Genomic DNA, 24,872 nt, shown 5'->3' on the forward strand with positions numbered 1-24,872 from the left:
GATGAAGACTTACCTTTCCCACTAGACCTAGTGTGGCACTCTCCAACTCATATGTATGTATTCTCCTTGAAAATAAGTGGTAGCATGGTTTTATCCTTACACATCATGATATGACTGTCATTTGATCTAAAACAATCCTAAACAGGCCCAAATTCTCATCTTTTTTCCCCCTTGTTAACTATCCTTCAGACTGTCAAAGTGCCCTTACTGGACTAAAAAAACATTCCTTATATCGTGCGAGTGGGGATTGTTTGATTGTTTGGTGAATGCGCAAGTGCTTGGGCTGTGTAAGATATGTAGATTTTCTGATTTTCTATAGTTCCCTCCAGCTTTGCTTCTGAGCTTCTACTTGGTGCAACAACAGCAACATCACCAACAGGAATCATGGCAGATACCAAGGCAGTTACCATCCGTACAAGGAAATTTATGACCAACCGTCTCTTATCTAGGAAACAGTTTGTGAGTCTTCCCCTCTTCACCATCCAGTTTCCTTTTTTCTTCAAAGTTTTCAGAATCTATTGAGAAAAGAACATCGAAATCCTCATTTTCCAAACCTCCTTTATTTGGCATAGGTTATTGATGTTCTCCACCCAGGGAGAGCTAATGTATCTAAGGTATGACATTTTCTCCTTTCTCACTTTGTTTCTGTCCATGGCTATGATTTTTTATTTTAATTTCTCCATTGAGCTTTTCACCCATCACTGGATATATGTATTTCTCTCAACTTTACAAAGGTGGAGTTGAAGGAGAAATTGGCGAGGATGTACGAGGTCAAAGATCCAAACTCAATTTTTGTCTTCAAGTTCCGTACTCACTTTGGTGGCGGTAAATCTACTGGATTTGGTCTTATTTATGACTCCGTGGAGAATGCAAAGAAGTTTGAGCCGAAGTACAGGCTCATCAGGGTAAGTAAACGTCTAATTTTTTGTCGTCTAGAGTTCCCATGCTTATTTCTTAGTTCCCATGCAGTAATTAAGATGTTAGTCCATTTCTTATTGGATCCTTGTGAAAAATGTGCCCACACAATATTCTACCTTTCAGTATCATCATGCTTGTAGCATAATTACACTGTTAACATGCAAGTGCTACCTTGCATGTTATTTGTTTCTGGGAAATCTGTCAGTAGGATTCAATCTTTTATTAATTTATAACTGCAGTATGGGGCTTTTTATTGATAAAGGGATTTGGGACATTTTATTTGAAAACCTTTCACTGCCAGGGCAATACAATCGTTTTATCTATTCTTTAGCTGATGCTCCTGGTTTCATTTCTCAATGCGTCGGAACAGTTTTCCCGTCATGCTCATGCGACTCTACAGATGATTATTCCTGATTTCTCTGAAGGCTTAACACTGTGTTTTCTCTATTCAGAAATGATTCTTCTCTACAGTTTTCCTTCCTGCTTATGGAGCAGCTTTTCCAACAAATAAACAGTCATTTGCAAATTTCGAGGGAAATGACAAATGGAGAACATCCAAATGCCCTGAGCATTTCAAATGAAGTTTCTTTCAGAAAGTTCATCTTGACATGTGGATTACCCACCTAGTATTGTTGGTTGGTGTGTGATATGTTTGAACTGATTCTCTGTATGCACTGAAAAGGGGTTCTGTTGAGGATAATTGCTCTTCTGGAAAAGGGTCAACTTGCTTTCATTTTACATGCATCAGGATGATGTTCTTGATTTATTTGCATGGATTTAAGCTCTTTTGGAGTGTTATTTGGAGTAGCTTGATTTGCCAATGGCATACCTAGATACTTGTATAAGCTTAACTTATTGTGCCGGACACAACAAATAATTCTACTGGATATATGGTTGCCAACGGCTGCCTGGATCCATGTTTACTCTTTTAAAGTATCCCTCCACCCCGATTTAATTTGAACTGGATTCAGATTTCACACCCTATTAATAATTTGGTCGGATTTGGGTCCAACTCGGATGCTATTTTAAATTGGTTAATGTCTGCCATCCGACAAGGATATACCTATCAGGTATCCACACGCACACATTTTAAGTTTTATCCTTTATTGAATTATACTTGGTATTTCAAAACCTTAAAAAGCATGTTTTTGGTATGGAGTATGGAGCTGAATCCACATCTGGGCCCCAACAAGTTTGGGCCCAGATCTGGATCCGATTTTGGCTCCAAATCACGTTCTGAATGTGCTTGCCACTAAACCTGATCCAATGGGAAACCCAAGTATGATTAGATTCAGATCCAGTGCCTCTTATATGGTGCTCATATCCAACCTCATTCCCATGGTTGGATGTGCTTTTGACCTGAACCCCCAACCTGTTGATATCCTGAACTGAATGCTTGTGGGAACTGTTTTAAACTGACATATTGTATTAAAACTTCTATTGGTGAAATTATGAAAATTTTATTGTATTTTTGTCCTAATGTATGCGCGCTTTAAAAGATGTAAACATCAACCCTTTTGTTAAATTAGGATGTAAGAAAGATTATAAAAGAATTACCCTAGTAAAAATTAAAATTAAAAGAATGGATTAAACATTTATCATAGGACTAAGTATGATCGGCATGTTAAAAGTGGGAACTTCTATACATATCCTTATGTATATACTTGATTTTTTTTATATAAATGGAAAGTTGTATTGGCATCAGCATATCCATTTTGATGTTTGTGTCTGAGCATCATAGCAATTGCTAGTTCAAAAGGTTGTAACTGATTCGAGTCAAGTGCTGTTCTCGCATGATGTCTAGCATGTGTCTTTAACTGATATGAAGTCAAGTTTGTTTTCCTCATATACTAATGTTTAGCAGCACTATTTTCATTATTCAGTTATTTATTATGTCAGTGTGTAATTGTTGTTTTATTATTGTTCTGGGGTCCTGATGTTGACGATGGTTTAATTTGAGATGCATATCTGGCGTGTTTTCCATTTTAGGATGCCTGCTTGTCATTCATCACACTCCGCTAGAGTGTAAAATGTTTTCCTTCTTAGGAAATTGTGTTTACTTGTTAGGAAATTGTGGGGGAGAGGAGAGTTCGTTGTAGAAGTAGGATTTTTTTTAATTGATGTGCTGCCCTACAAAAGTTCACCTCCATAGGATTTTTTTTTAAAATTATTATTATTTAAATGACAGTCTCTTGGTATAGTTTCATTGCAATCCAAATCCCTAACCCTTCTGTGGATGGGAGAACACCTAAATATTTGCACTGAGAACATAATAGTTACTATCTTATTTTACCTTGAAATTGGGACCATTCACCATTTTACTTCCAACCATCCATGCTTGATCAGGGTGATTTTGGAGATTTACTCCGCAAGTTCCACGCCATTATTCAGTAATCTTTTTTTTTTTTTAAAGTTCCACGCCAAAATATCCTTTCAAAAAAAAAAAAACAAAGAAATAAAAATCCCACACCAAAATGGATTGCGCCAGATAGCCATGCATTAGTAGTCTCAAATGTGAGTTGATAAGTCTCCACCATTCTAAAATGCTGGTGAATTTCCGTCAGAACAGCCAAATTCATCTAGCCCACAGCAAACACGAACATGACAAAATAAATGACTCAGATGCCCTTTCTGTCGAAACTCTTTCCTGTATCATCTATCAGCATTTCAAAAAACTAATTGCAGGTAAAATTTTGCACTAGACTACTCATGTTATATAGATAGTAGAGATTTTAAGGTAATTTCATACTTTTTTATACATGTCTTTATTCAAAGGGGTGGGTTTTGGTGGCACCAGTCCCACTTCAAGTTGTTCTGGTAGTTGGCAGAAGTGGGGCCCATGTGATGGGTTCATGGTATCCAACCTGCCCATCAGATGCATCACCTCACGTTACCTCTAGAGCCCAACAATCAGCTCAAATGAAAGGTCAGGTGGGGAAGTCCACCCTTTGTGTAAAGACTCCAGACTGTCCAAGCCTTCATCTTCCCTGGTGAAGGATCAGGACAAATCAGTTTGCTCCACAACTCACGTGGGCTTTCATGAGAATCAAGGCTGGGCTTCCCCTCCCACCTTGTCTATTGTGCCGTGGACCACAACAGTTTTGGGTCAAGTGGATTTTCTGGCCCTGGGGATAACCTGAGGGGATGCATCTCTAATGGACAGGTTGAATGTGATACTGAGGACTGCCACAGTTTTGGGTCAAGCAGATTTTCAGGCCCTGGGAAAAGCCTGAAAGGATGCATCAAATGGACAGGTTGGATGTGATATGTACAACACACGGACCCCACATCTTCCTACCGAACTGCAACTCATGGTTAAAAACCATTCCTGGCCACTGTTTATTTTTATTCCTAATTTTGTCTCATCCCACTCCTGTTTTTGCTTCTTGCAACTAAGCTGTTGGTTAGGTTTGGCCAAACTGAATTTTGTTTGGTAAGACTGAACTTGGTTATATGCTTGATTTGCTTGAAGACTGGATCTGGGAATGGCAATCATCCCCTGTACCTACTAGAAGAAACTGGAAGAGCTTCTATTAGAACTTCCATATTGTATATAATGCCAATGCTACCAATATCATGCCTGAGTGTGTTGTTCTCTCTCCTCCGCAGATACTGATGCGTTTTTCATCCTAATGCCATAGCTGATGTACCTTGTTGAATGCATGTCTACCAATGTGATGCGAAATTTCGTTCCAATCATCTGATATACACAATTGCTGCAGTAGTGTTGTGTTTCCAACTGGATGCTATTATTGATGTGCCTCATCATGCATACGGTGTTGATGTTAATGAGATCTTTTGGACTGTTTCTCCACGTGTTTTATCTTTAATGGAAGCTTGATTTGGGCATGGTTTGATATTTGGCAGAACGGATTAGCCACAAAGGTGGAGAAGTCACGAAAACAGATGAAGGAGAGGAAGAATCGGGCTAAGAAGATACGCGGTGTCAAGAAGGTGAAGCTAGTGCTTTTTATTCCCTTGTTTTGTGATTATTACTCTAGGGACCTTTTTGGATAGCGGGAAAAGAAGAAAATTGTAATGATTATCCAGTGTTGATTTCTCAATATTTCAAAGAGCACTATTGAGGGGAGGTCGTTCGGATAGCAAATGGAGAACTCAAGCTCTCATTTTGCGGGAGAATTGGAATATGGTGTTTGTCTAATGGTTGCTTTAGAAATCCCAATATTTTGCCATCCAAACTTGGTGAAATATTCGTTTCTTTTCCCACTATTCCAAACAGGCCCTATTTTCAGAACTCAATGAGTCACAATTGGATTTCGAGTTGACTTGATTCCCTCTAGTTGAGTTCCTTTTTTATTTTATTTTATTTAAATTACATGATTCTCTGGACTTCCAAAGTTGAGTGGAGCTTTTGGGTTTTCAAACCAAATGGTGGTGGTGTTATTTTTTGTGATTTTTATAACATCATCTTGATGTTGTCTTCCTGTTTCGTGTGCAGACGAAAGCAGGAGATGCTGCAAAGGCCGGGAAGAAGAAATGAAGTAGTGTGCTTGTTCTCCCATTTAGTCTATTTTTGGTCCTTTTTTGCTTTAGGACTTAAGAATCTATTGAGTGATTTATGTTATTTCCGGTTTTGAGTTTCATTGATGAAGGATGCAGCATTAAGAACTGAAATGTAGCAGTAACTAAGGCAGTACTTTTTTTAATATCATCGGCAGTGTCTTCTTCCCCTCTTTGCCAGAGATTTTGAGAAATAGAATCATAGCATGAATAGTTTTATGCTGATGCACCATCATATGCAAATTGGGAGGGACATCATGTCCATTGGTTTTATGGTCCATGCTGTGTTGCAGGTAATTAAAGAAAAAAAAAATCCAACATAGTTTCTTGAGCTCATTCACTAGGATTCCACAATCTCTATACTGCAGTTTCACCGTCTGTATTTGAGTAAAATTTTAATTAAACGTCCTTTATTTTCAAAACACTAGATACGGAAATGGAGGGTTTTTTTGGGAGCATGAATTGGTGGTAATTAGTGCATTTGGAGTGTATTTGATGTGAATTAAAATCCAATTTACTAAAATGCACTTTTTTGAAATTACAGTAAATTCATGTAATTTTATTATATATAAATTCTATTTACCACCAATGTGCAGGTCGCTATCATCTTTTCTCACTTTCTTCCTGACACATTGCTGAACATAATTTGGTGGTTCTAACGATTCCAAAGGATTTTAATTACATGCTGCCAAACACAATTAGTGATTCTACGGTAATTGTCACTTGCAGTTCTGACAAATGGGGCCCACAAACTATGTTCGGTGTCTGAGCTGGGCCTGGTGTGAGCCACTGATGTAGATAGCCAACCCCCACCAATGGCCCATTCCATTCATCCAAGGGGGCCACCATTGTTTTAAAAAAAATAATAATAATATTTGAAGGTTTAAGGACACTTGTGAACGGGTCTATTCAAAGTAATGTTTCAAGGATCGAAACCATTTACATACATGATGGTTCTCACCGCGATGGAGACCATGTGCCCAAAAGTTCTTTAATTAGGATGTTTTGAACCCTTGATCTTTTCGCTCTGGGCTGACCTCACCCAGTCCAGCACTAGGCCTTTCTAATAATGAGGTGACATCTGGTCAGGTTGACCTGACCCACAATTTGAACCTGGTGTGAGCCCAAAAGGAATCAACCAACCCAACATAAATGTCCCTATACTTAACCCTAAACCAACCCAACCTAAATTTGCTCAACCCAAACCCAACACATTTTCAAATCAGGTTGGAGTTTTAGTAAACCTAACCAGACTCTGGTTGACCCCCAAGTTGCAGCCCTAAGGGCCAAGGCCTGGTTAGGTCACAACAACAGTATTATAAAAATGATATGCAACTCATTAGTGCCACATGACTGGACGATCCTAGTCATCCATCCGTGGCCTCCAAATGGACAAACCAAAGTGCAAAAATAAGCAGCAACACACATCCAACTAGAGGGAAGTCCTCTACTCAGATGGCTAGGATAATCTGGTCATTTGAATTACATAGCCCACATTGCAGAAGGCACTCAAAGTGAATAGCTCAGATATGGTCCATATGCTCCACATGGAATTTTGTAAAGTTGATCCCAATTGAAGAGGTGATTTGCGGCACATGTGCCCACATTGCACACTTGTGTGTGATGAGAATCATTCATCAGGTGGGGCCCACTGTGAACATGACCAGGCACAAAATCAGACTGGCACCCATGACAAGAGCAGCACATGTATAAAAAATATGAATGCTTGGGAAACAACCTATGGTTTATGTTCAGCTTACACTCATGGCCCACCTAATGAGCAGCCCGAATCCACTACAGACACCTGCCAAGTGGCATGTGTGCTGCAAATCCACATCAGGAGGGATGGAGCTTGCTGCAGGAGGGGCAATACTCAATCCATGTCCCAAATATACAAGCAACCTACCATCTAATCATATCCTGCCACGTCAGGTCAGGGAAGAATTCGATACAGATAGAGACAGTACCCAAACCACATCCCAAATGCACATTGAAAATCTTCAGTTCTTGATCGATGACAGCAACTCCATTTCCACTTTGAATCCTACTATGACTTCCTCCTGTCTTCTAATTACAACCTTCGAAAGGCTTTAAAGTTTTATAGAAAACAGCATGACATGACCCACAAGAACCAAACCAGGATCTCCATTTCCACATTGAATCCTACTATGACTTCCACCTGTCTTCTAATTACAACCTTCAAAAAGCTTTATAGTTTTATTGAAAACAGCATGACATGACCCACAAGAACTAAACCAGGACCGTTCCCTTTCACGGTTCAAAAACCATGTTCTCGGCCTCCTGCTTCACAGACTGGAATAGTTTCACGGTTCAAAAACCATGTTCTCGGCCTCCTGCTTCACAGACTGGAATAGCACAGACGACAAATAACGCTCTCCGAAGCTAGGGAAAACCACCTGTTGTTGAGAGACACAGTCAGTGACCCAAAATGAAACAATGAAAAGCAGATGTCTGATTGATAAAGTTTCAGGCAAAGTTCAAAAACCCAAAAACTCGACTCAACTGTGCTCAGCTGGGTTGGGTTGACTCAATGACTTGACCTGGTTGACTTGATATTTAATAATTATAAATTGAACATACTAGCAGGGTTAATAGTTAGGTCTATATAAGTGATATAGAACATGAACCAAATAAACAACATTATACATGCCCACGAGGTAAGTGACTTGGTATGAGTCATGCCGGCTCGTGTTGAGTTGACTGAGCCATTGAATCAACTCAATGAGTCTCTCCAAGTCCAGGTCAAGTCAGGCCAAGTACTGAGTTTCCCAGTGTCTCGGCTCAAAATCTCCCTGAATCAAGGTGACTCAGCTGAATTTCGAGTCGAGACAGTGAGTTTTAGAACTATTGTTCCAGGCATACATCAAATATCTGAAAACTCAAAATATTAGGAGGTTTACTAGATTTAAAATTGTTACATCTAGTATAAGTAAATGTAGAACATAACCACTATTGTCAAATGGCACAAGCGATCTCGTGCGACCCAAGGGGGCTGTGCATTTATGCGATGGCAAGCCTCCAAACAATTTTTTTTAAAAACCAGAAAATTCAAGGAAAAATGAAAAAAAATATGTAAAAAGACTTGAAGTGTAGGGATTTTTTATTTTTTATTTTTGTAAGTTTTATCAGACTATTAGACTATAGCAAGTCAACTAACAACTATGAAAATGAATGCATATACTTAAAAATGTGGAAAAAATAACAACAAATGTAAATTTTATTGACTTATTTTAAGAGATAACGAAAGTAATAGAGAGAGAGAGTGTGTGTTGTGAAAATAGGGGACGAGTCTATTATAGGCAAAAGATGAGAGAAAATGAAGAAAAGGTAAGTCCAACTGGTCCAAAATGGCACAATAACTACATATGGCTTCATGGCGTATGCAATCCACTGGTCCAAAATGGCATATGCGATGGCACAAGCACTTGTGCAATCGCATATAAGGCAAGTGATTCTATTTGACGCCCATAAGGCGAGTGACTTGGTTTGAGCAGCCCCAACACATGTCAAGTCAACTCGGCGAGTCTCTCCAAGTCTAGGCCGAGTCAGGCCATCTACCGAGTTTCCAAGTGACTCGCTTGAAATCTCATCTGGTCGAGTTATCTCAGCTGGGTCTAGTCGAATTGTCTCAGCTGAGTTTCAAGTCAACAAGTTTTGAAACTATGGTTTCAGGGGCTGTTTAGGTGAAAAGGTGTACGAAAATGGGTGGATTTCCATTGGTTCATTGAAGAAAATCAACTGATGGAAGCAGAGAACGAAAAGAGGCAACCCATTTTTTTAAGTCCCCAAGCATGCCACACTCCAAAACTGAGTTAGATTCGATACAACATCAGGTGGGCCCACTTCATATGTGGGCCACACCATACAAAACAACATACAACCACCGAAAAGCCTCAAATTTGAAGGGAGAAGAAGAAAACTTACGACAATGAGCTTCCCAGCATTTTCTGGCCTCTTTGCAATCTTAATTGCAGCAGCGGCAGCTGCTCCAGATGATATCCCAACCTGCAAATCATCAGGAAGGAAAAAGAGTAACAAACATGCAACCGGGGAAAAAAGTGAAATGGAGTAGCAGTATACTCTATATAGAGCTCTGCTAAGCACACGCCTATTCAATAAAGCGCATATAAATGGCACATGGGTGCGAGATCCAATACATCAATCAGGTTGGTCCGACCTTGCACATGTTTACCCATAAACAAATCAGGTCCACTCAAGATGTCAGCCCCTATTTCGGAAATAGGTGGATGGTTAGAAAACTTCACCAAGTTTTCCAGAGCTGTACCTTTGTTTTGCAAACTGTGGCCCACCTGACCAATGGATCAACCTGATTCTTGGGCTAGGGCATCAGCATAGTGATGCCCTTCTGATGTATTTACAAGAAAATAGTTTGAACTTCAAGACTAACATATGGAGATCTCAACAGCACTGGCAACTCACCAGTAGTCCTTCTTTTAGCGCAAGAAGCTTTGCGGTTTCAATAGCTTCATCGCTTGAAATCTGTGCAATTACACCAACATAAAAAAATCAATAAGGGTATTGAATGGTGTTTGTGTCTGCATCCACCATATAGTGCTCCTAGATGCATTGGGATCTTAGACAGCCTAATCCATTGATCCAAACCGTTCATTAGGTCCAACACACATTTCAAGAGCTACCATGGAATTATCACACTAACATGACAATCATAATAATCTGATCACTAACCTAGAACATGAATGGTCAAGATTTTTTACACAGAAATAGGCTCCATCAACAATTCATTCCATTTATTAGTTGGGGATCATCATGGATTGCTTTATGATTATGAAGAATCATTTTTGGTAGGTAACCCTGTCCATCCCATCCATGGCTTGGAAAAAAGGATGGACAATAAGACCAAATAAAGGATGGAGTGACTTGTCCAATCAGTGTGATTTTTGCACGGTAGCCCATGAAATGCATTCTGGATTTACGTAGACTGTTCAGATAAATTGAATTGACTGTGCAAGTGACCTGATGAGACTAGGAGGATTATAAGTTAATAGCACTGGAGCATTTCTCTACTTTTAGATGGTTTCCTTAAGCAATACCAACATCATTATCATGACATTGTTCAGCTATTAGGATTGTCTTAAAGAATTTTACGCACATCAAGCAGATCAATTTATTATTTCTACAACTCCGTAACATATTCAGATCGGTTTTGTGAACTCATGACTAACTAGACAGTATGACCCGTTATAATGCAGAACCACAAAAAAGATCCGGTCCAGCAGCTGAGCTGAACAGAATTAGTCCCAACATGTAATGCATAGAAGAAATCATTTGAGACTGCAGTAGGTTGTACTGTGCTTTGTGCCGTGGATTGAGCCAAGTTTGGGTGTGTGTGCGTGCAACTCAGCAGCTCGTCCCGACTCATTTGGGTTCGAGTCAAGTCAGGACTCACCCAAGTTGAGGGAAAATTGGCCTGACTCACCCAAGTCGAGGGTGATTTGTGGTACTGACCCATACCATGGTATTACAAAATGGTTACTTAACAGTCGTAATGACCGTTATGTAACGGTACCAGTGGGATCGTTACAAGATAAAGGGCTGCAATGCCCATTCTTAAAAAATAAAAATAAAATAAAAATGGTACAGCCATTACATAACAGTAATGGTGGTATCCGTTATGAGATACAGACTGTAACGCGTTCTAGGAAAAAAAAAACGCTTGTAACGGCTAATACGGGGTTGATACATTTTCTTCCTTAAAAAAGAAAAAATCCAACCGTTACAGGGCCATAATGGCCATTAAAGCCTGTATCATAATGGCCATTAGCCATTATGGCCAGAGTTACCATTATTGAATACAATGCCCATACCAGTCCCGACTGAGTTCGAACTGACTTAAATGAGCATAGTACAACTCAGGAAAGTCAGCGATCCATGGTCTACACGTACAGAGAGCATATCGATTTTCTTTTTTTTTCCTGCTTCCGTTGGATCTTTTCTTTCCCGACTTTTTTCATTTCTACCTCATAAATTCTAAGCAAACAAGGTTCACAAGGCAGTGTTTATTCACTAATGAGTTGAATTGCAACAATTACTTCAACAAAATGGAAATGACCACATTTTAAGTATCTTCTCCAGTATTCACATTGAGGGATAGGCACAAAGTTACGATTACATTACTTTCAAGCACAGATCAGAAACCCAGAGACTTGGCTCAACTTGACGTCCAGCCGGGTCAGGTCAACTCGACTTGATATTTAATTATTAAATTAATAAGAATATTTAAGTAACCTATGTAATTGGCTATGAATATAAAAATTGACAAAAATTATCATATATGAAATGCATAGCTTGTTGGTGAATTGCTTGACTCTCGAAAGAAAGGTTAGGGGTTCAAATCTCACAAGTTACACTTTCATTTTTTTAAAAAAAATTATGAAATGCAATCACGAAGCGAATGACTCATTTCAAGTTCTGTTGAGTCGCACTGATTTGACCAACTCAGAGAGTCTACTCGACGAGTCTAGCCGTGACTCGACCAAGTCAAGCTTGGCAGCGAGTTTCATGGTGACTCGGCTCGAAATCTTGTCGAGCCAGTTTGACGCAGTCAAGTTTCGAGTCAAGTCACCAAGTTTTAGAAATATGCTTTCAAGTTGGAACTGAAAGGAATTGAGTAAATGAGCCTTGAGTACTTTTTTCTTTCTTTTTTTTCTACAACAGCTCCATAAATTCATGTGCATGTGTTTGCATACACTGTGAACAGCTACCACAGTTCTTTTTGTTATCCTTATTCATTATTTAAGGTTATTTGAGGGATATTTATCTCATCGCAAATGCTAGGAAACATCATTATAGTTTCATCATTCCTAATGATCAATGTTTTAAATAGTGCCTGTAGCGTACGCTACAGCAACGTAGCGCGTAGCGTACATAGCGTACACTACAATTTATTTTTTTTACTATTTTATTTTTTATTATATTTTTCATGTTTTCTTTGTATCTAATGTTGAGGAATGTGACACTTGTATTGTACTTGATACTTTTAACCTAGGGGATTTTTATTTCTTTTCATAATTGTGACTTGTGGTTTCAATTAGACATTATTAATTAAAGTGGCTTGCTTAGAAAGTTGTTGATGTGATAATTATTTGATTTGGTTTATATATGTGGATTAGCTTTTGATAAATGATAACTAATAACTTGTTTGAACATGCTTATAAATGATCAAATGAATAATCTTTTAGGCATTTTTATATTTTTCCCTTTTTTCCACTATTTATTATATTTGTCCTATTTTTAAATATAAAAAATAGAAGTATTGTGTAGCATCTACGTATTTGCGCTACACGCTATGGAGGGCTGAGCGCTATGCATCATGCTGCCACTATTTAAAACATTGCTAATGATTGAACTAAATGTTTGCAGTTCAATTCAGTGTGTGGTTCAAATATGGCCATTAAGCCAAAGGTCCAGTCCTAACATCAATACAGGAAAAAGAAGACTAGTCAACGGAAACAATTGTGCATGCATACTGACGAGAAAGCCAATTCATAACACTTACTTGGATAACTTCATCAACAAGGTTGACTTCCAAAACGCCAGGAATAAAACCAGCACCAATACCTTGGATCTTATGTGGGCCTAGGACAATTAAAAGTAGGCATTTCATCAAGCCATGAAATTGAAAACTATTTAAAGATAAATGTAGAATCACAGGCTTTAAATGATGAATACAGACGGATGATAGACCATTTTCTAATCTTGAACTGTTAAAGATGAGCAGTTAATGGAGATCAAAGTAGGGGTGAATTTGATCTTGGAGTCTTCTCAGAACTCATCAATTGCAGAAGAAGATTTCAATAAATAAAAAACTGACACCGCGGAGGCATATCCCTTTGGTTAATGAAATCATTTCCATAACTGCTTGGGAAACGGGTAATATTTCAATAAGTTTCAATGGAAGCAAACTCTTTAGCTAAAAGTGAAGCACGCAAAAAAGAAAAAAAAAAATTATATAAAAAACAACTGTCTAATTATTTTAATGGATGGTTGTTCTCCCTTTTCTATTTAGTCCCTGTGTGCGATCAAGGAAATGAGAATGTGAATTTGGTAATCCATGAACTTGTCAAAGACATGGATTTGCGTAGGATTGGAGTTGGAAAATACCAAAGTCTATTGTTTGGGAATCAAGATACAAATCCATGGATTTAGGTATTACTGTAGTGGAAGAGCATTTATTTCTAAGGAATTTCCTTTTCATCTTTTACAAGAATTCATTTTAAATATTTGTGAAGTCTTTAGTTCTTTTAGGGCCTTTGGATTTGCCCCAAATCTGTGGATTTGGGAAATCCACTGATTTAGCAAATCCCACCCCCCCCCCAAAAAAAAAAAAAAAAAAAAAAAAAAACCTGGGTGGATTTGAAATCCATAGATTTCACAAATCCCTCACCCCAAACAGTAAAATCCAGTTCATAGAAAAAATGATAGTTGTAAATTAAATAGGCCCATCTCGTAGTGATAGAGGGTCAAAGGAAGACATACAAGCATAACGAATGTACTGATGATATTCAAACATGGTAATTGCCATTGAAGTGAGAGATTCATCCAAGTAGGTAGTATTGAAGCGCCACTACGACACCCTGACTAAATTCTAAAGGTGTCATAGAGTGTTTAGGAGAACTAAGGGACTGGCAATTGGATGGACAGCCAAACTGAAGTTGGAGAATGGAAGCATAATCAGGACTGAGACTGAAATGATCAACCTCAACAGTCTGGAAGTGAAAGAAATTTTCACAGGAAAAAAATGCCAACACGATGGAAGTACAAATCTGAAAGAGAAAAGCAATGCTGAATGTCCCGGTTTTCATTGATAAAAGACAAATCTACAAATTGCATTCATGTACATTAATGTGAGGAAAAAAAAATTCAGGCTCCTTTACAAAAAGAGAAAAAAGGAGAAAGCTTAGAGTATTGAGCATAGCGATGATACTAACTTTATAATTGCAAACTACAATGTAAAAGAATAAAGCAACACAACTAACCAACAGATAAAGGAAGTAGAACTCAATAAAAACAGATGAGAGTTGTTTGGGGTGAGAGATTTTGGGCAGGATTTGTGAAATCCAGGGATTTCAAATCTCCCCTGTTTGTTTTATGTTGGGAAATTGCCAAATCACACCTCCAGAAAAGATAAATCCATGGATTTGGGGTAAATCCAAATCCTCAAGATGAAAGACTCTTATATAAGGAAGCAAAAAAGTAATTCATTTGTAATAAATGCTCTACCACTAGAAATGCTCCCCAAATCCATGGATTTGTAGTTTGATGCCCAAATAGTGGACTTTGGAATTTGCCAAATCCAAATCCAATGCAAATCCATGAATTTGACAAATTCGCAGATTTACAAATTCACGTTCTCATTTCCTTGAACCCAAACAAGCCCATAACAAAACAAAACCCGAAATTCATAAAATGAGGACATCTCCATCCACGGATGCCAAAAATGCCATAGTGCTACTTGCTTAATTCGAGACTGGTTATGTTGACCACACATGTGCCAGAAAGGCACATAGGTGTGAGATTCAATCCATCCATTAGAATTGGTCACTACAAGTTTTCCCAAAAATAAATTTGGTCCACTCAGCATGTGGGCCCCAATATTGGAAATAGGTGGATGGGTTAGAAAATTTCAGCAAAGTTTTCTAGAGCTGTACATTTGTTTTGCAAACTATGGACTGCTTGACACTAGTGTCTCAACCTGATTCTTGGGCTAGGGCATCAATACAGTGTTTCCTTTCTGATGAATGGTTGGATCTTGGACCTATTGTGCCATGTTGGCACATGTGGCACGTACTTGAGCTTTATTGCCCATGCCTATGTGCTTAGCAAAGCTCTTCTCTTCAGTAAAAACAATTACTTGAAGAGAAATAATAAGGAGAAAGAGAAAGAAAGAAGAAAAAAGAAGGTTCTTGTAGAAAAGGCAGGAAAAAAAAAAGGAATAAGAAAGAAAGAAAAGAAAAGAGAAGGTTCTTGTAGAAATGAAGCCCAGTCACAAGGCAATGCACATGCATGGACAGCCCACAAAGGGGGGAAAATACTAAGTAATACTCACCAGGCTTTCCTCCTGATAAAACTGCACTTTCAACTGGTTCCACTCCATACATCTAAAAAAAAGAGGCACCCGGCAACTAAAAATAGTGTAATACTACTTAAAATAAACAGAAATTTAAATTTAAAAATAATAATTAAAAAAAAAAAAACTCTGTAGAAAACTTGTCATTAACTACTATACAGACACGCATCAGAATAAATACACTAGAATTGTCGATCATAATAAAATATCAAACTCACCTTGATCGCAGGATTTTGCTCTTTGAGGAATTTCCCAACACCTGTTATCGTACCCCCGGTTCCAATACCAGAAACAAAAGCATCAACCTTCCCACCCGAGCCTTTCCAAATCTCTGGTCCAGTTGTCTCATAATGAATCTACACAGACCATAGTTTGAAAATCCGAAAACTCGAGTCAACATGATGTTCATTTGGATGAGGTCAACTAAAAACTCGACCCGACTCGAGTCCATAATTATAGTAGGAACAAGAGGAAATATTTTAATTATTTAACTTTGTTATTTGTATTATAAAATAAGAAATAAACAACTAGTTGTTCCATAGCTTGTTTGAGTACTCTACTGTCTCTAAAAGAGGCTGTGGGTTCAGATCCCCCCATGTTTTGTTTACTTTTTCATTAAAATGAGGCCTGACAAGGTGAGAGACTCAGCTCAGGTGAGAGTGAGTCGCGTCAAGTGGACCGAGTTATCAAGATGACTTGATGAATCTGACTTTGACTCAGCCGAGTCACTCTCAGATTCGAGTTTCCAAGTGACTCGGCTTGAATCTCGCAGGGTCGAGTTGAGTCAGGTGAGTTTTAGAACTACACCACTGACAATATCAAACTGCTACTCAAGCCTTTCAAATACCAGTACACGTCTGTAAACTGTAACGATATGAATTCGAAGTATACCTTTGGGTTGGCAGGATTTTCAAACTGTTGAAGAATATAAGCATCGGGTGTCTTTGCCAACAGCTCCTCAGCCTTCTGAACTGCGCCTTTCATGCCCCTAGCTGGGTCTGTAAGGACCAACTCAGCTCCAAAGGCTCGGAGAATGATCCTTCTCTCAAGGCTCATCGAGGCTGGCATGGTAATGATGAGCTTGTAACCCTTAGCCGCTGCCATAAAGGCCAACCCGATCCCCGTGTTACCACTCGTTGGCTCAATCAGGACACTCTTCAGCAATTAATGTAACATGCAAGAACAAAATAAAAATAAAATTATATTTTTAAAAAGTCAGTTTGAGAAGCTGTACCTTTCATACCATGAATTAACATCATATCAGATTATTGGAAACATATAATGATATATACAATAACATAATCTTCCTTTAGTTGATCAATCACATCCAACGAGAATCAAATGTCAAAGAAATGTAATGCAATTATGCAGAACAAGTAGAGAATGTTCAAAACAAGAAAGCAATATGAGTTAGAGAATGAATCTTGGAAAACAATCGAAAAGAAGGCCAAGATGATGTTTTATCAGATTCACTTATCATCAGTTCCAAATCAAAATCAAACAAAAAGAGGAAGAAAAAACAAAAACAAAAAACAAAACAAAAACAAAGTAAGAGAATGATACAGAGACTGCATGCATTGAAATTTATCGCACAGTTTTTGGAACACCTGAATGCACGTGATTTTTGTATAGGAAGAGAAAGCATTATTGTGCCCAATGAAGAAGCTACTCAAAGGTTAAAAGATCCACATAATGCAGAACAAACTACCTTCCCTGGTGTGATAAGCCCTTTCTCCTCTGCATCAGCAATCATACTATACCCAATCCTGCCAGCATAAATGCAATGATGTGATATCAACAAAGCGAAGAAAATTTATCATACTTCAAACACCTTACCCTATTAGTGCAGTGCACCAGATTGAAGCATAAAGCATTAGCTACCTTTCCATGCCAAAAGATGACAACGACAACAATGATGATAAATCTAATTTATCCAGCATGCATCGCCCCATGAGACCCACATGCAAAGTTGTTCAGAGAACAATTCAAGTAAACAGATGATCCATACCATCAATATAAAGAACATTGTCAGTGATCCGAAATCAACTTCACGAATTGATAGGCAAGATCATGACCATCCGATCAGCATTACTTTCAAGCGTGGAACATCCATGTCAAGGCCTGGAAGATGGACAATTCCAATCATTCAACCATCTTACATGTGGGCGCAATGGGGCAACACATACCCAATGAGCATGAGCCACACAGCTAGTCTCTTAAATAGTGAATGGCTTGTAGTGTTCACTCCTCTGAAGTATTAAGCACAAGGAGGATAGCATGCAGCGTAAGCTATACACTACTTCTAGATCTTTAATTAAGGTTGCACTTTGTTGCACCAAATATCATGAAATTTCATGATACTTTGCACTAAATTACTGATAATAATGAAATTTCCTGATATTTGATGCAACCAAACACAGCATAAAATAATAGGAAAAATAGGGCAAAGATTAACTATATAAATAAAGAAAGGAATTGACTAAACATCATCAGTTGTATTATAAATAATTGAAAAGATAAACTAATTTTTATTAAAAATAGCACAAAAAAAGTAAGAAATCATTGAAAACATTAATTGATTTAATATTTTGTTGAAAAATAACTTTTAGTGTAAGCTAAGTAGCGTGTAGTGTAGGCTATGTAGCATTTAGCGCATGCAAATTAGCATGTAGTGTAGGCTACGGACAATTTAAGCTATCTTCATGAGCTACATAGCGTTAAAGCCTAAGCTACCCTGCGTAGCATAAGCTACATGCTACAGTGTAAGCTATTTAAAACATTGGCCACAACAACAAGCTAAACAAACTTACTGAACCAAAACCTAAAATCTTTATACCTGTCTTTGACACTGGAGCACGGCTCCATCATCTCCAGCTTAGCAGCAATCCGGGCAACACATCCATCCACAATGCTATTGAGATATACCAATGGAGTATTACCTATTAACTGTACAAGCAGAACCAAAAATAGATAAATTTTAAACAATAGCTACTATCAAGAGATGTTATCTGTAATGAATTCCTCATAACTTATGGTAGTGTGAATTTATGTGGGGCCCTGGTGGAACCACCTATGATCACAGTGGGCTATCGAATATAAGGGGTCCAGCATGGATTGCACATGGTCCCAATTTTCACGCTTGTCAGATGATCACAGCCATTCAAATAGGAGAGCCAAATACAGATGATAAGACCATTTTCTATTCCCATCATATTTTGCATGCCCTTTTAATAGTATTGCTGTGATTATCCACCACTGGGGTTATTCATGGGTCATGTACAATTTCCAATACATTCCCCCTATTGGTGGGCTCGAATGGGCCCTGCACAAAATAACGTCTGAAGAATTTGTAGTGGATCATAGCTCCTACTATCAAATTTCTAAAAGAATTGCACAGTCCCAATTTCATGCTCATCAGATGATCACAGCTATTCAAATTGGAGGGTGCCAAATGGATGTGAAGACCATTTTTACTCCAACTATATTTTGCGTGCCCTTAATTGTATGGCTGTGATTATCCACCAATTCTTGGTTCATGTGCGATCTCGAGTAGATTCCTGCAATTGGTGTAATCGCATGGCCCTGCATAAAAAATTGGCACAGTGATAACTTCTGAAGAATTTTTACTGGATCATAGCCCCTACTATTAAATATCTAAAAGAATAGTCCATAGTCCCAATTTCACACTTATCATATTATCACAACCATTCAAAATAGGAGGGCTCCAAATGGATGGTGTGACAATTTTTACTCCCACCATATTTTGCATGCCCTTAATTGTATGGCTGTGATTATAAACCAATCATGGTTATTCTTGGGTCCTGTGTAATCTCCAATAGACTCCTCCTATTAGAGGGCTTGCATGGGCCCCACATAAAATTTGCACAATGATAGAGTCAGAAGATTTCATACTGGATCATAGCTCCTACCAAATTTCTAAAATATTTAATTTAAATTAAAGTTTTTTTAAAAAAAAGGAACCAAAAAAAAAAACTGCAGTGTTTTTGTGAATTTTTTTTTAACAAACGCACTCACACCACAGTGGGATTTCACCACAATGGGCACTCAAACCCATGACCTCGTGTTGAAACTCATGTTTTCGTGAAACTTACTTCAGTAACATCCTTTGCAATCTTGCAACCTTCTTCCCCCATTTTCAGATCACTACAAGCATAGGTAACAAAAGTAATGATTAGAACAGCATTTTCTTCCCAATCTTCAAAGGCATTGAATGCAAAGAAAAAGATAATTGAAACCCAACTAATCCCTTAGAAGTAAAAACAGAAAGAACTGCAAGCATGGAAACAACAGTATTAACTATCTTCAAGAAAAAAGGTTCAAAAAATTGCCAAAAAAAAAAAAACTAGATTTTTTTATCAATTTGATACAGAACTTTTCATATAGTTAAAAAAAGAAGGAAAAATATTAATAAATTCCAAGACCAACCTGAAATTAGGCATGCCATCTAAGGCTCTCAAAGCACAAAAGTTTATCGTGCTACTATTTGCATCAGGATACTAGGACAATCCAATTGATCAATCTGGTCCGTCCATTAGATCCACCATACACTTCATGGTGAACCATGAAAATACACACCCGTCGCATGATTCCAACCATGTGGTCAATAGCAATATGATAGATGGTCAGGATCATTTATACCAGAATAGCTGATCATACCAGAATAGCTGATCATAGATCCGTTACTGTTCCGAATAATCGCTTCCATCAGGTAATTTTAACCATCCATCCATGACTTAGGAACTCGATAGCTTAAAAGAAAAAAGGGGCTAACTCATAGATGAATCTGATCGTCCAATCAGTTTGATTTCTTCCTGGTCGCATAAAAAATGCAGGAGAACCCTAATGGACAGTCCAGATCGAACGATCAGGCTGTCCAAAGTGTATCGATGCAACTAGGAGCACTATAAGTTATAGTGCTCTCATTGCACTGGATTATTTCACCATCTACAAAATCCGAAAAAATATACTTAAAAAAATATCTAATGGCATGTTTGGATGCTCAATTGAACTGAATCGCAATCCATTCAATTCATTTCGCGATGAAGACCAAACCCCCTCGAATTGCAATTCCATCGTTTCAAGCTGGAATCGGAGACGATGGTATGTGAAATTTGGGCGGCTCGGATTTGAGGTTAATTCCACTTCACTATTCATTACTATTGCAATCCAATTGAATTGCAATCCAAACGCCGCCCCGAAAAAAGAACGACCGAGATTTTATTATCTAACCTTAAAAAATGCAGCGAAAGATGGAAGAGAAGAGAAAACCTGGTTTTGATTGGAAACGACTCTGGAAAGAACACTTTATAGGTGGAGATGATACGGTAGAACTGGCACTACAGAAATATAGTAGAGCCATCTTTTTATATGACACATGGAAAGATGATTTGTCATTTTCAGACCGTTCATCTTGTTGGGAGTATTGTAGATGATGGGAAGTGATTTAAAACACAATAGATCGGATAATCCTAGACGTCTAACCAGTTTGCTTCAAACGAACGGTAGAAATAGAACTGATAAAATGTCAACGTTGAAACGATAGGGTGAGTTGCATCATAAATGTGAATTTTTATACGTAAATCCATCCATGATAGAGACAGTTGATGGACAGCCCAGATTGACGCGTAACCATGCAACGTTGACGGTGAGCTGGACCCGGATTGCTTGCAATCCACGTCTTACTGCAGCCCTAAGCTCTGTGGGGCCCACCGTGATGTATGTGTTATATCTAACCGGTCCATGTGCTTTGCCAGCTCATTTAAAACAATAGTCAAAACAGATTCCAATGTTAAGCTGATCACAGCATGGAAACAGGGGAGTGGATTAGGGGAGACCTGGACTCACCCAAGACGGTCCAGGCCTTACCTATGTGTCTCATCTTGATGTATTTATTCTATATCCATGCCATCCATTTGTTTTTCCATATCATTTTAGGGTATTGTCCCAAAAACAAAGCAGATCAAACTATCAAGTGATCATATCATAGAAAATAGTGGTGATTGACCATTAATGAGACGTAAAAGTTTTGGATCAAGTTAATATTTGGTTTTTTCCTTCATCCAGGCTTACGTGACCTTATCAACGGATTGGATGGAAAATAAACAATATGAAACATTAAGATATGACATAAGAAGTTTTCAATGGTGGCGCGTTTAATCATCATTGTTTGCTATAGTATAGTCCACCTGATTATTAGATCAACTTCATTTTTGGGATAAAATGTTAAAATAATCTTAAAAAAAACAGATGAACAGTGTAGATATAGAATAAATACATCTAGGTGGGCCCCATAGTAATGGCCACACCTTGTAAGGTGAGATTGAAGTTTTACTTAATAATTTATCATAATACAAGATCGTGTTGAGATTTTATAATATATTTATTGGAATTTGAAGTTGAATACTAAATTAACTTTGATTCTAAGTTATTATTTATGTTTAGAATTTAATAGAATAATTGTAATAAATTCATTAAAATACATCATTTGTTTTTCGTTTATCCTTGCCTTCGTAACCTCAGCAGATAAATATTCCGGTCGTCCCTAAGAAATTATTTTTATTATTATTTTTTATCATTTATTAAATGTACATGTCATTACTAAATGCAAGGAATATGCATCATGACATCCGTCAATTGGGAGATCCACCAAAGCCACGCCAGCCATCCAACGAAGCACGGGTGTGAGATCCCAGACGTCCATTTATTACGAGGACAACAATTCTAGGGAAACGGATTGGCTACTCCCCTGCGACCAGCCCTGCTGCTGATGGTCGGTGCTCTGTAGGCCCCACCATGATGTATGTGTTTCATCTACTTCCGTTCATCCATTTTTACATATCATTTCAGGCTTAATGCCAAAAATGAGAGGTATATAAATCTCAAGTGGACCATACCACATGAAAGCAATAGCAATTAGATATCCACCATTTAAATCCTCCTAAGGCCCACTGTACTGTTTATTTGAAATCCAATCTGTTGATTAGGTCATGCGGACCCAGATGAAGGAAAAAAAACAAAGATTAGATTGATCCAAAACTTTTATGGCCCCCAAAAAGTTTAAATGGTCGACGTTCATCCAACACTGTTTCCTATAATATGGTCCACTTGAGATTTGTTTCTACCTCATTATTTACATCATAAATAAAATTATGTATAAAAATAGACCAACGGCATGGATGAAACACATACATCATGGTGGGCACATAGAGCACCGAACATTAGCCATTGGCTGGGGGCAGGGGGAGTAGCCAATCCGTTTCCCGATTTTAGGAACTGCAATCCTGTGCAACACCTGTGGTACCCAGCGCTTACATCACTGAGCTGTGTGGGTTCATCTTGTTGTATCCATGACATCGACACCATCTACAAGCACCCCCTGAAATGTTAAAATAGGCAGAAACGTAGTGTAACACCCAGATCCAGTAAGATTGGTTGCTTATTCAGATATTTGATGCTTAAATTTGCAGTATCATGGTGGCGTCCAAATGGATGGACGGCATGGATAAAACACATATATCATGGTGGCGTCCACACAGCACCAACCACTGGCCACAAGAAACCTAAATCCGATTGCAGAAACCTTGCCTCAGCACTGATTCCAAGAAGGAGCTTTACAACACATACCTTATGTGAGTCCCAGGCAAAAAGTTGGGATGATCGCCCCTAATTGATCTTCTGAATGTTTGACCGGACTCTGGATGACCATCCACAGCTTGCTCCAACTCGTCAATTGCTTGATTTATTTTTAAATTCCTCCCTAGTGCCACTTAAATTCTTCTCCTGTAAACTGCACTCCAGAGCATCTAGGGTGTCTTAAGATTGCAATATCTTTCCATTAATATGAAAAAAGAAACGGATTGGCTACTTCCCTGCCACCAGCCCCGTGGCTGGTACTCGGTTCTCCGTGGGCCCCGCCATGATGTATGTGTTTCATCCATTCCGTTCATCCAGTTTTAAAGATCATTTTAGTGCTTCATCCCAAAAATTATAGAGATATAAATCTAAGGTGGACCACGCCACAGGAAAACAATAGTGATTGGATATCTACCATTAAAATCCTCATAAGGCCCACTGTACTGTTTATTTGACATCCAATCTGTTGATTAGGTCATACAGGCCTAGATGAAAGTAAAAAACAAAGATCAGCTTGATCCGAAACTTTTATGGCCCCCAAAAATTTTTTAATGGTCAACAATGTTTCCTATAATGTGGTCCATTTGAGATTGGCATATATCTCATTTTTGGTCTTATAACATAAAATGATCTATAAAAATAGATGGACATTATGATGAAACACATACATCATGGTGGGGCCCACAGAGCACCTACCATCAGCCCTTGGCTGGTGGGAGGGGAAGTAGCCAATCCGTTCCTGTTTCCTAATAGTCGTCGGTAAATACAGTAGAACAAGTTTGTGTGTGAGCCCCACCATGACGTGTATATTCATCCAACGGTTAATCAGGTGCTGATCAAGGGACGCTGGAAAAATCTGCCGGATCCAAAACTCAAAAGGGCCACGCCACATGGGCTTAGAGGCTGCAGGCGTGAGCTTGTAATGTTCCTTGTGGTGTGGTCCACCAGAGCTTTTTGGATGGGCTCGTTTTTGGGGCGTACAATGAAAATCAAGTAGTTCACCTGATGGACGGATTGGATGTAACACAAACAACAGGTGGACCCCACAAGCACGTGTGTTGTAGTAGATGGTCCCAATGTTGATGCAGGCAGATGCTTTTCGAAAATCTCGAGCAGACCATTTTCTGCCGTTCATTTATTTCTTTTGTAAATTATGAGTGGACCCACATGCCAGCTGTCACCCTGTCACGTCTGCTACTATGTTATGGACCTGTACCTTTTGCCAAGCTCCGTACATACAACATACTCCAGTCTGGAAAATTTTTGCAAGATCTAAACCGTCCATCCGATGGGTCCCACTAATTCTATGCCCTGTACGGAAAATTAGGCTTGTTGATTCATCGGATAAACCAGGGCCTCCAAAAAAAAATCAACGGCCTAAAACACACACTAGCTTTCTTTAACTGCCCTTTTGTTGTGATCATTGTAAGACACCTGGCCCACCATTATTTATATGAAAGGGCATCCACACGGTGAAACCCACCTAAAGGACTGTTTAATATTGGGTACACGTGTGCCAGGTACACACGCGTGGGCTTTGCAAACCCTATAGTAAGAAAACGGCCCTTCGAAACGCCAAACGAGCAGGAATCAATTGAAGAAAAATCCAAAGAAGATCAGAAAATAAAATTTCTTTGTTTTTTTTTTCGTC

The 24,872-nt window shown here is 38.5% G+C and overlaps 2 protein-coding genes across 3 annotated transcripts; one reads left to right on the plus strand and one right to left on the minus strand.

Annotated features, from left to right (window-relative positions):
• Window positions 1-328: 328 nt before the first annotated feature.
• On the plus strand, window positions 329-5,717 carry LOC131249295 (small ribosomal subunit protein eS24z-like). Its single transcript, XM_058249957.1, has 5 exons — window positions 329-459; window positions 573-614; window positions 735-905; window positions 4,786-4,872; window positions 5,378-5,717. Exons 1-5 carry the CDS (start codon window positions 385-387, stop codon window positions 5,417-5,419), a joined length of 417 nt encoding a protein of 138 aa, XP_058105940.1. The 5' UTR covers window positions 329-384; the 3' UTR covers window positions 5,420-5,717.
• A 1,685-nt stretch (window positions 5,718-7,402) lies between these two features.
• LOC131249299 (cysteine synthase) lies at window positions 7,403-20,850 on the minus strand. Of its 2 annotated transcripts, none has more exons than XM_058249964.1 (11): window positions 20,819-20,850; window positions 19,681-19,732; window positions 18,405-18,514; window positions 17,277-17,334; window positions 16,460-16,723; window positions 15,787-15,924; window positions 15,548-15,599; window positions 12,998-13,077; window positions 9,901-9,960; window positions 9,385-9,465; window positions 7,403-7,856 (listed from the first exon to the last, which is right to left on the minus strand). In XM_058249964.1, the coding sequence occupies exons 2-11, from the start codon at window positions 19,720-19,722 to the stop codon at window positions 7,764-7,766; spliced, it is 978 nt and encodes a 325-aa protein (XP_058105947.1). In that variant the 5' UTR covers window positions 19,723-19,732; window positions 20,819-20,850; the 3' UTR covers window positions 7,403-7,763. The 2 variants fall into 2 exon arrangements, with proteins under 2 accessions (XP_058105947.1, XP_058105946.1); XM_058249963.1 differs by lacking the exon at window positions 20,819-20,850 and having other exon boundaries at window positions 7,403-7,737; window positions 7,791-7,856.
• Between the last annotated feature and the right edge of the window lie 4,022 nt (window positions 20,851-24,872).

The sequence above is a fragment of the Magnolia sinica genome, chromosome 6 (genome assembly GCF_029962835.1).
Source record: "Magnolia sinica isolate HGM2019 chromosome 6, MsV1, whole genome shotgun sequence".
NCBI classification, from domain to species: domain Eukaryota; kingdom Viridiplantae; phylum Streptophyta; class Magnoliopsida; order Magnoliales; family Magnoliaceae; genus Magnolia; species Magnolia sinica.

Excerpts from the sequence above, each read along its gene's own strand:
- LOC131249299 (XM_058249964.1), bottom strand. The coding sequence starts at position 19,722 with ATGGGGGAAGAAGGTTGCAAGATTGCAAAGGATGTTACTGAA. Across the intron at positions 17,335-18,404 it reads TGCTCCAGTGTCAAAGACAG|GATTGGGTATAGTATGATTG; the intron begins GTATAAAGATTT and ends TTATGCTGGCAG. Across the intron at positions 9,466-9,900 it reads CGCTAAAAGAAGGACTACTG|GTTGGGATATCATCTGGAGC; the intron begins GTGAGTTGCCAG and ends GATGATTTGCAG.
- LOC131249295 (XM_058249957.1), top strand. The coding sequence starts at position 385 with ATGGCAGATACCAAGGCAGTTACCATCCGTACAAGGAAATTTATGACC. Across the intron at positions 615-734 it reads GGAGAGCTAATGTATCTAAG|GTGGAGTTGAAGGAGAAATT; the intron begins GTATGACATTTT and ends AACTTTACAAAG. Across the intron at positions 906-4,785 it reads CGAAGTACAGGCTCATCAGG|AACGGATTAGCCACAAAGGT; the intron begins GTAAGTAAACGT and ends GATATTTGGCAG.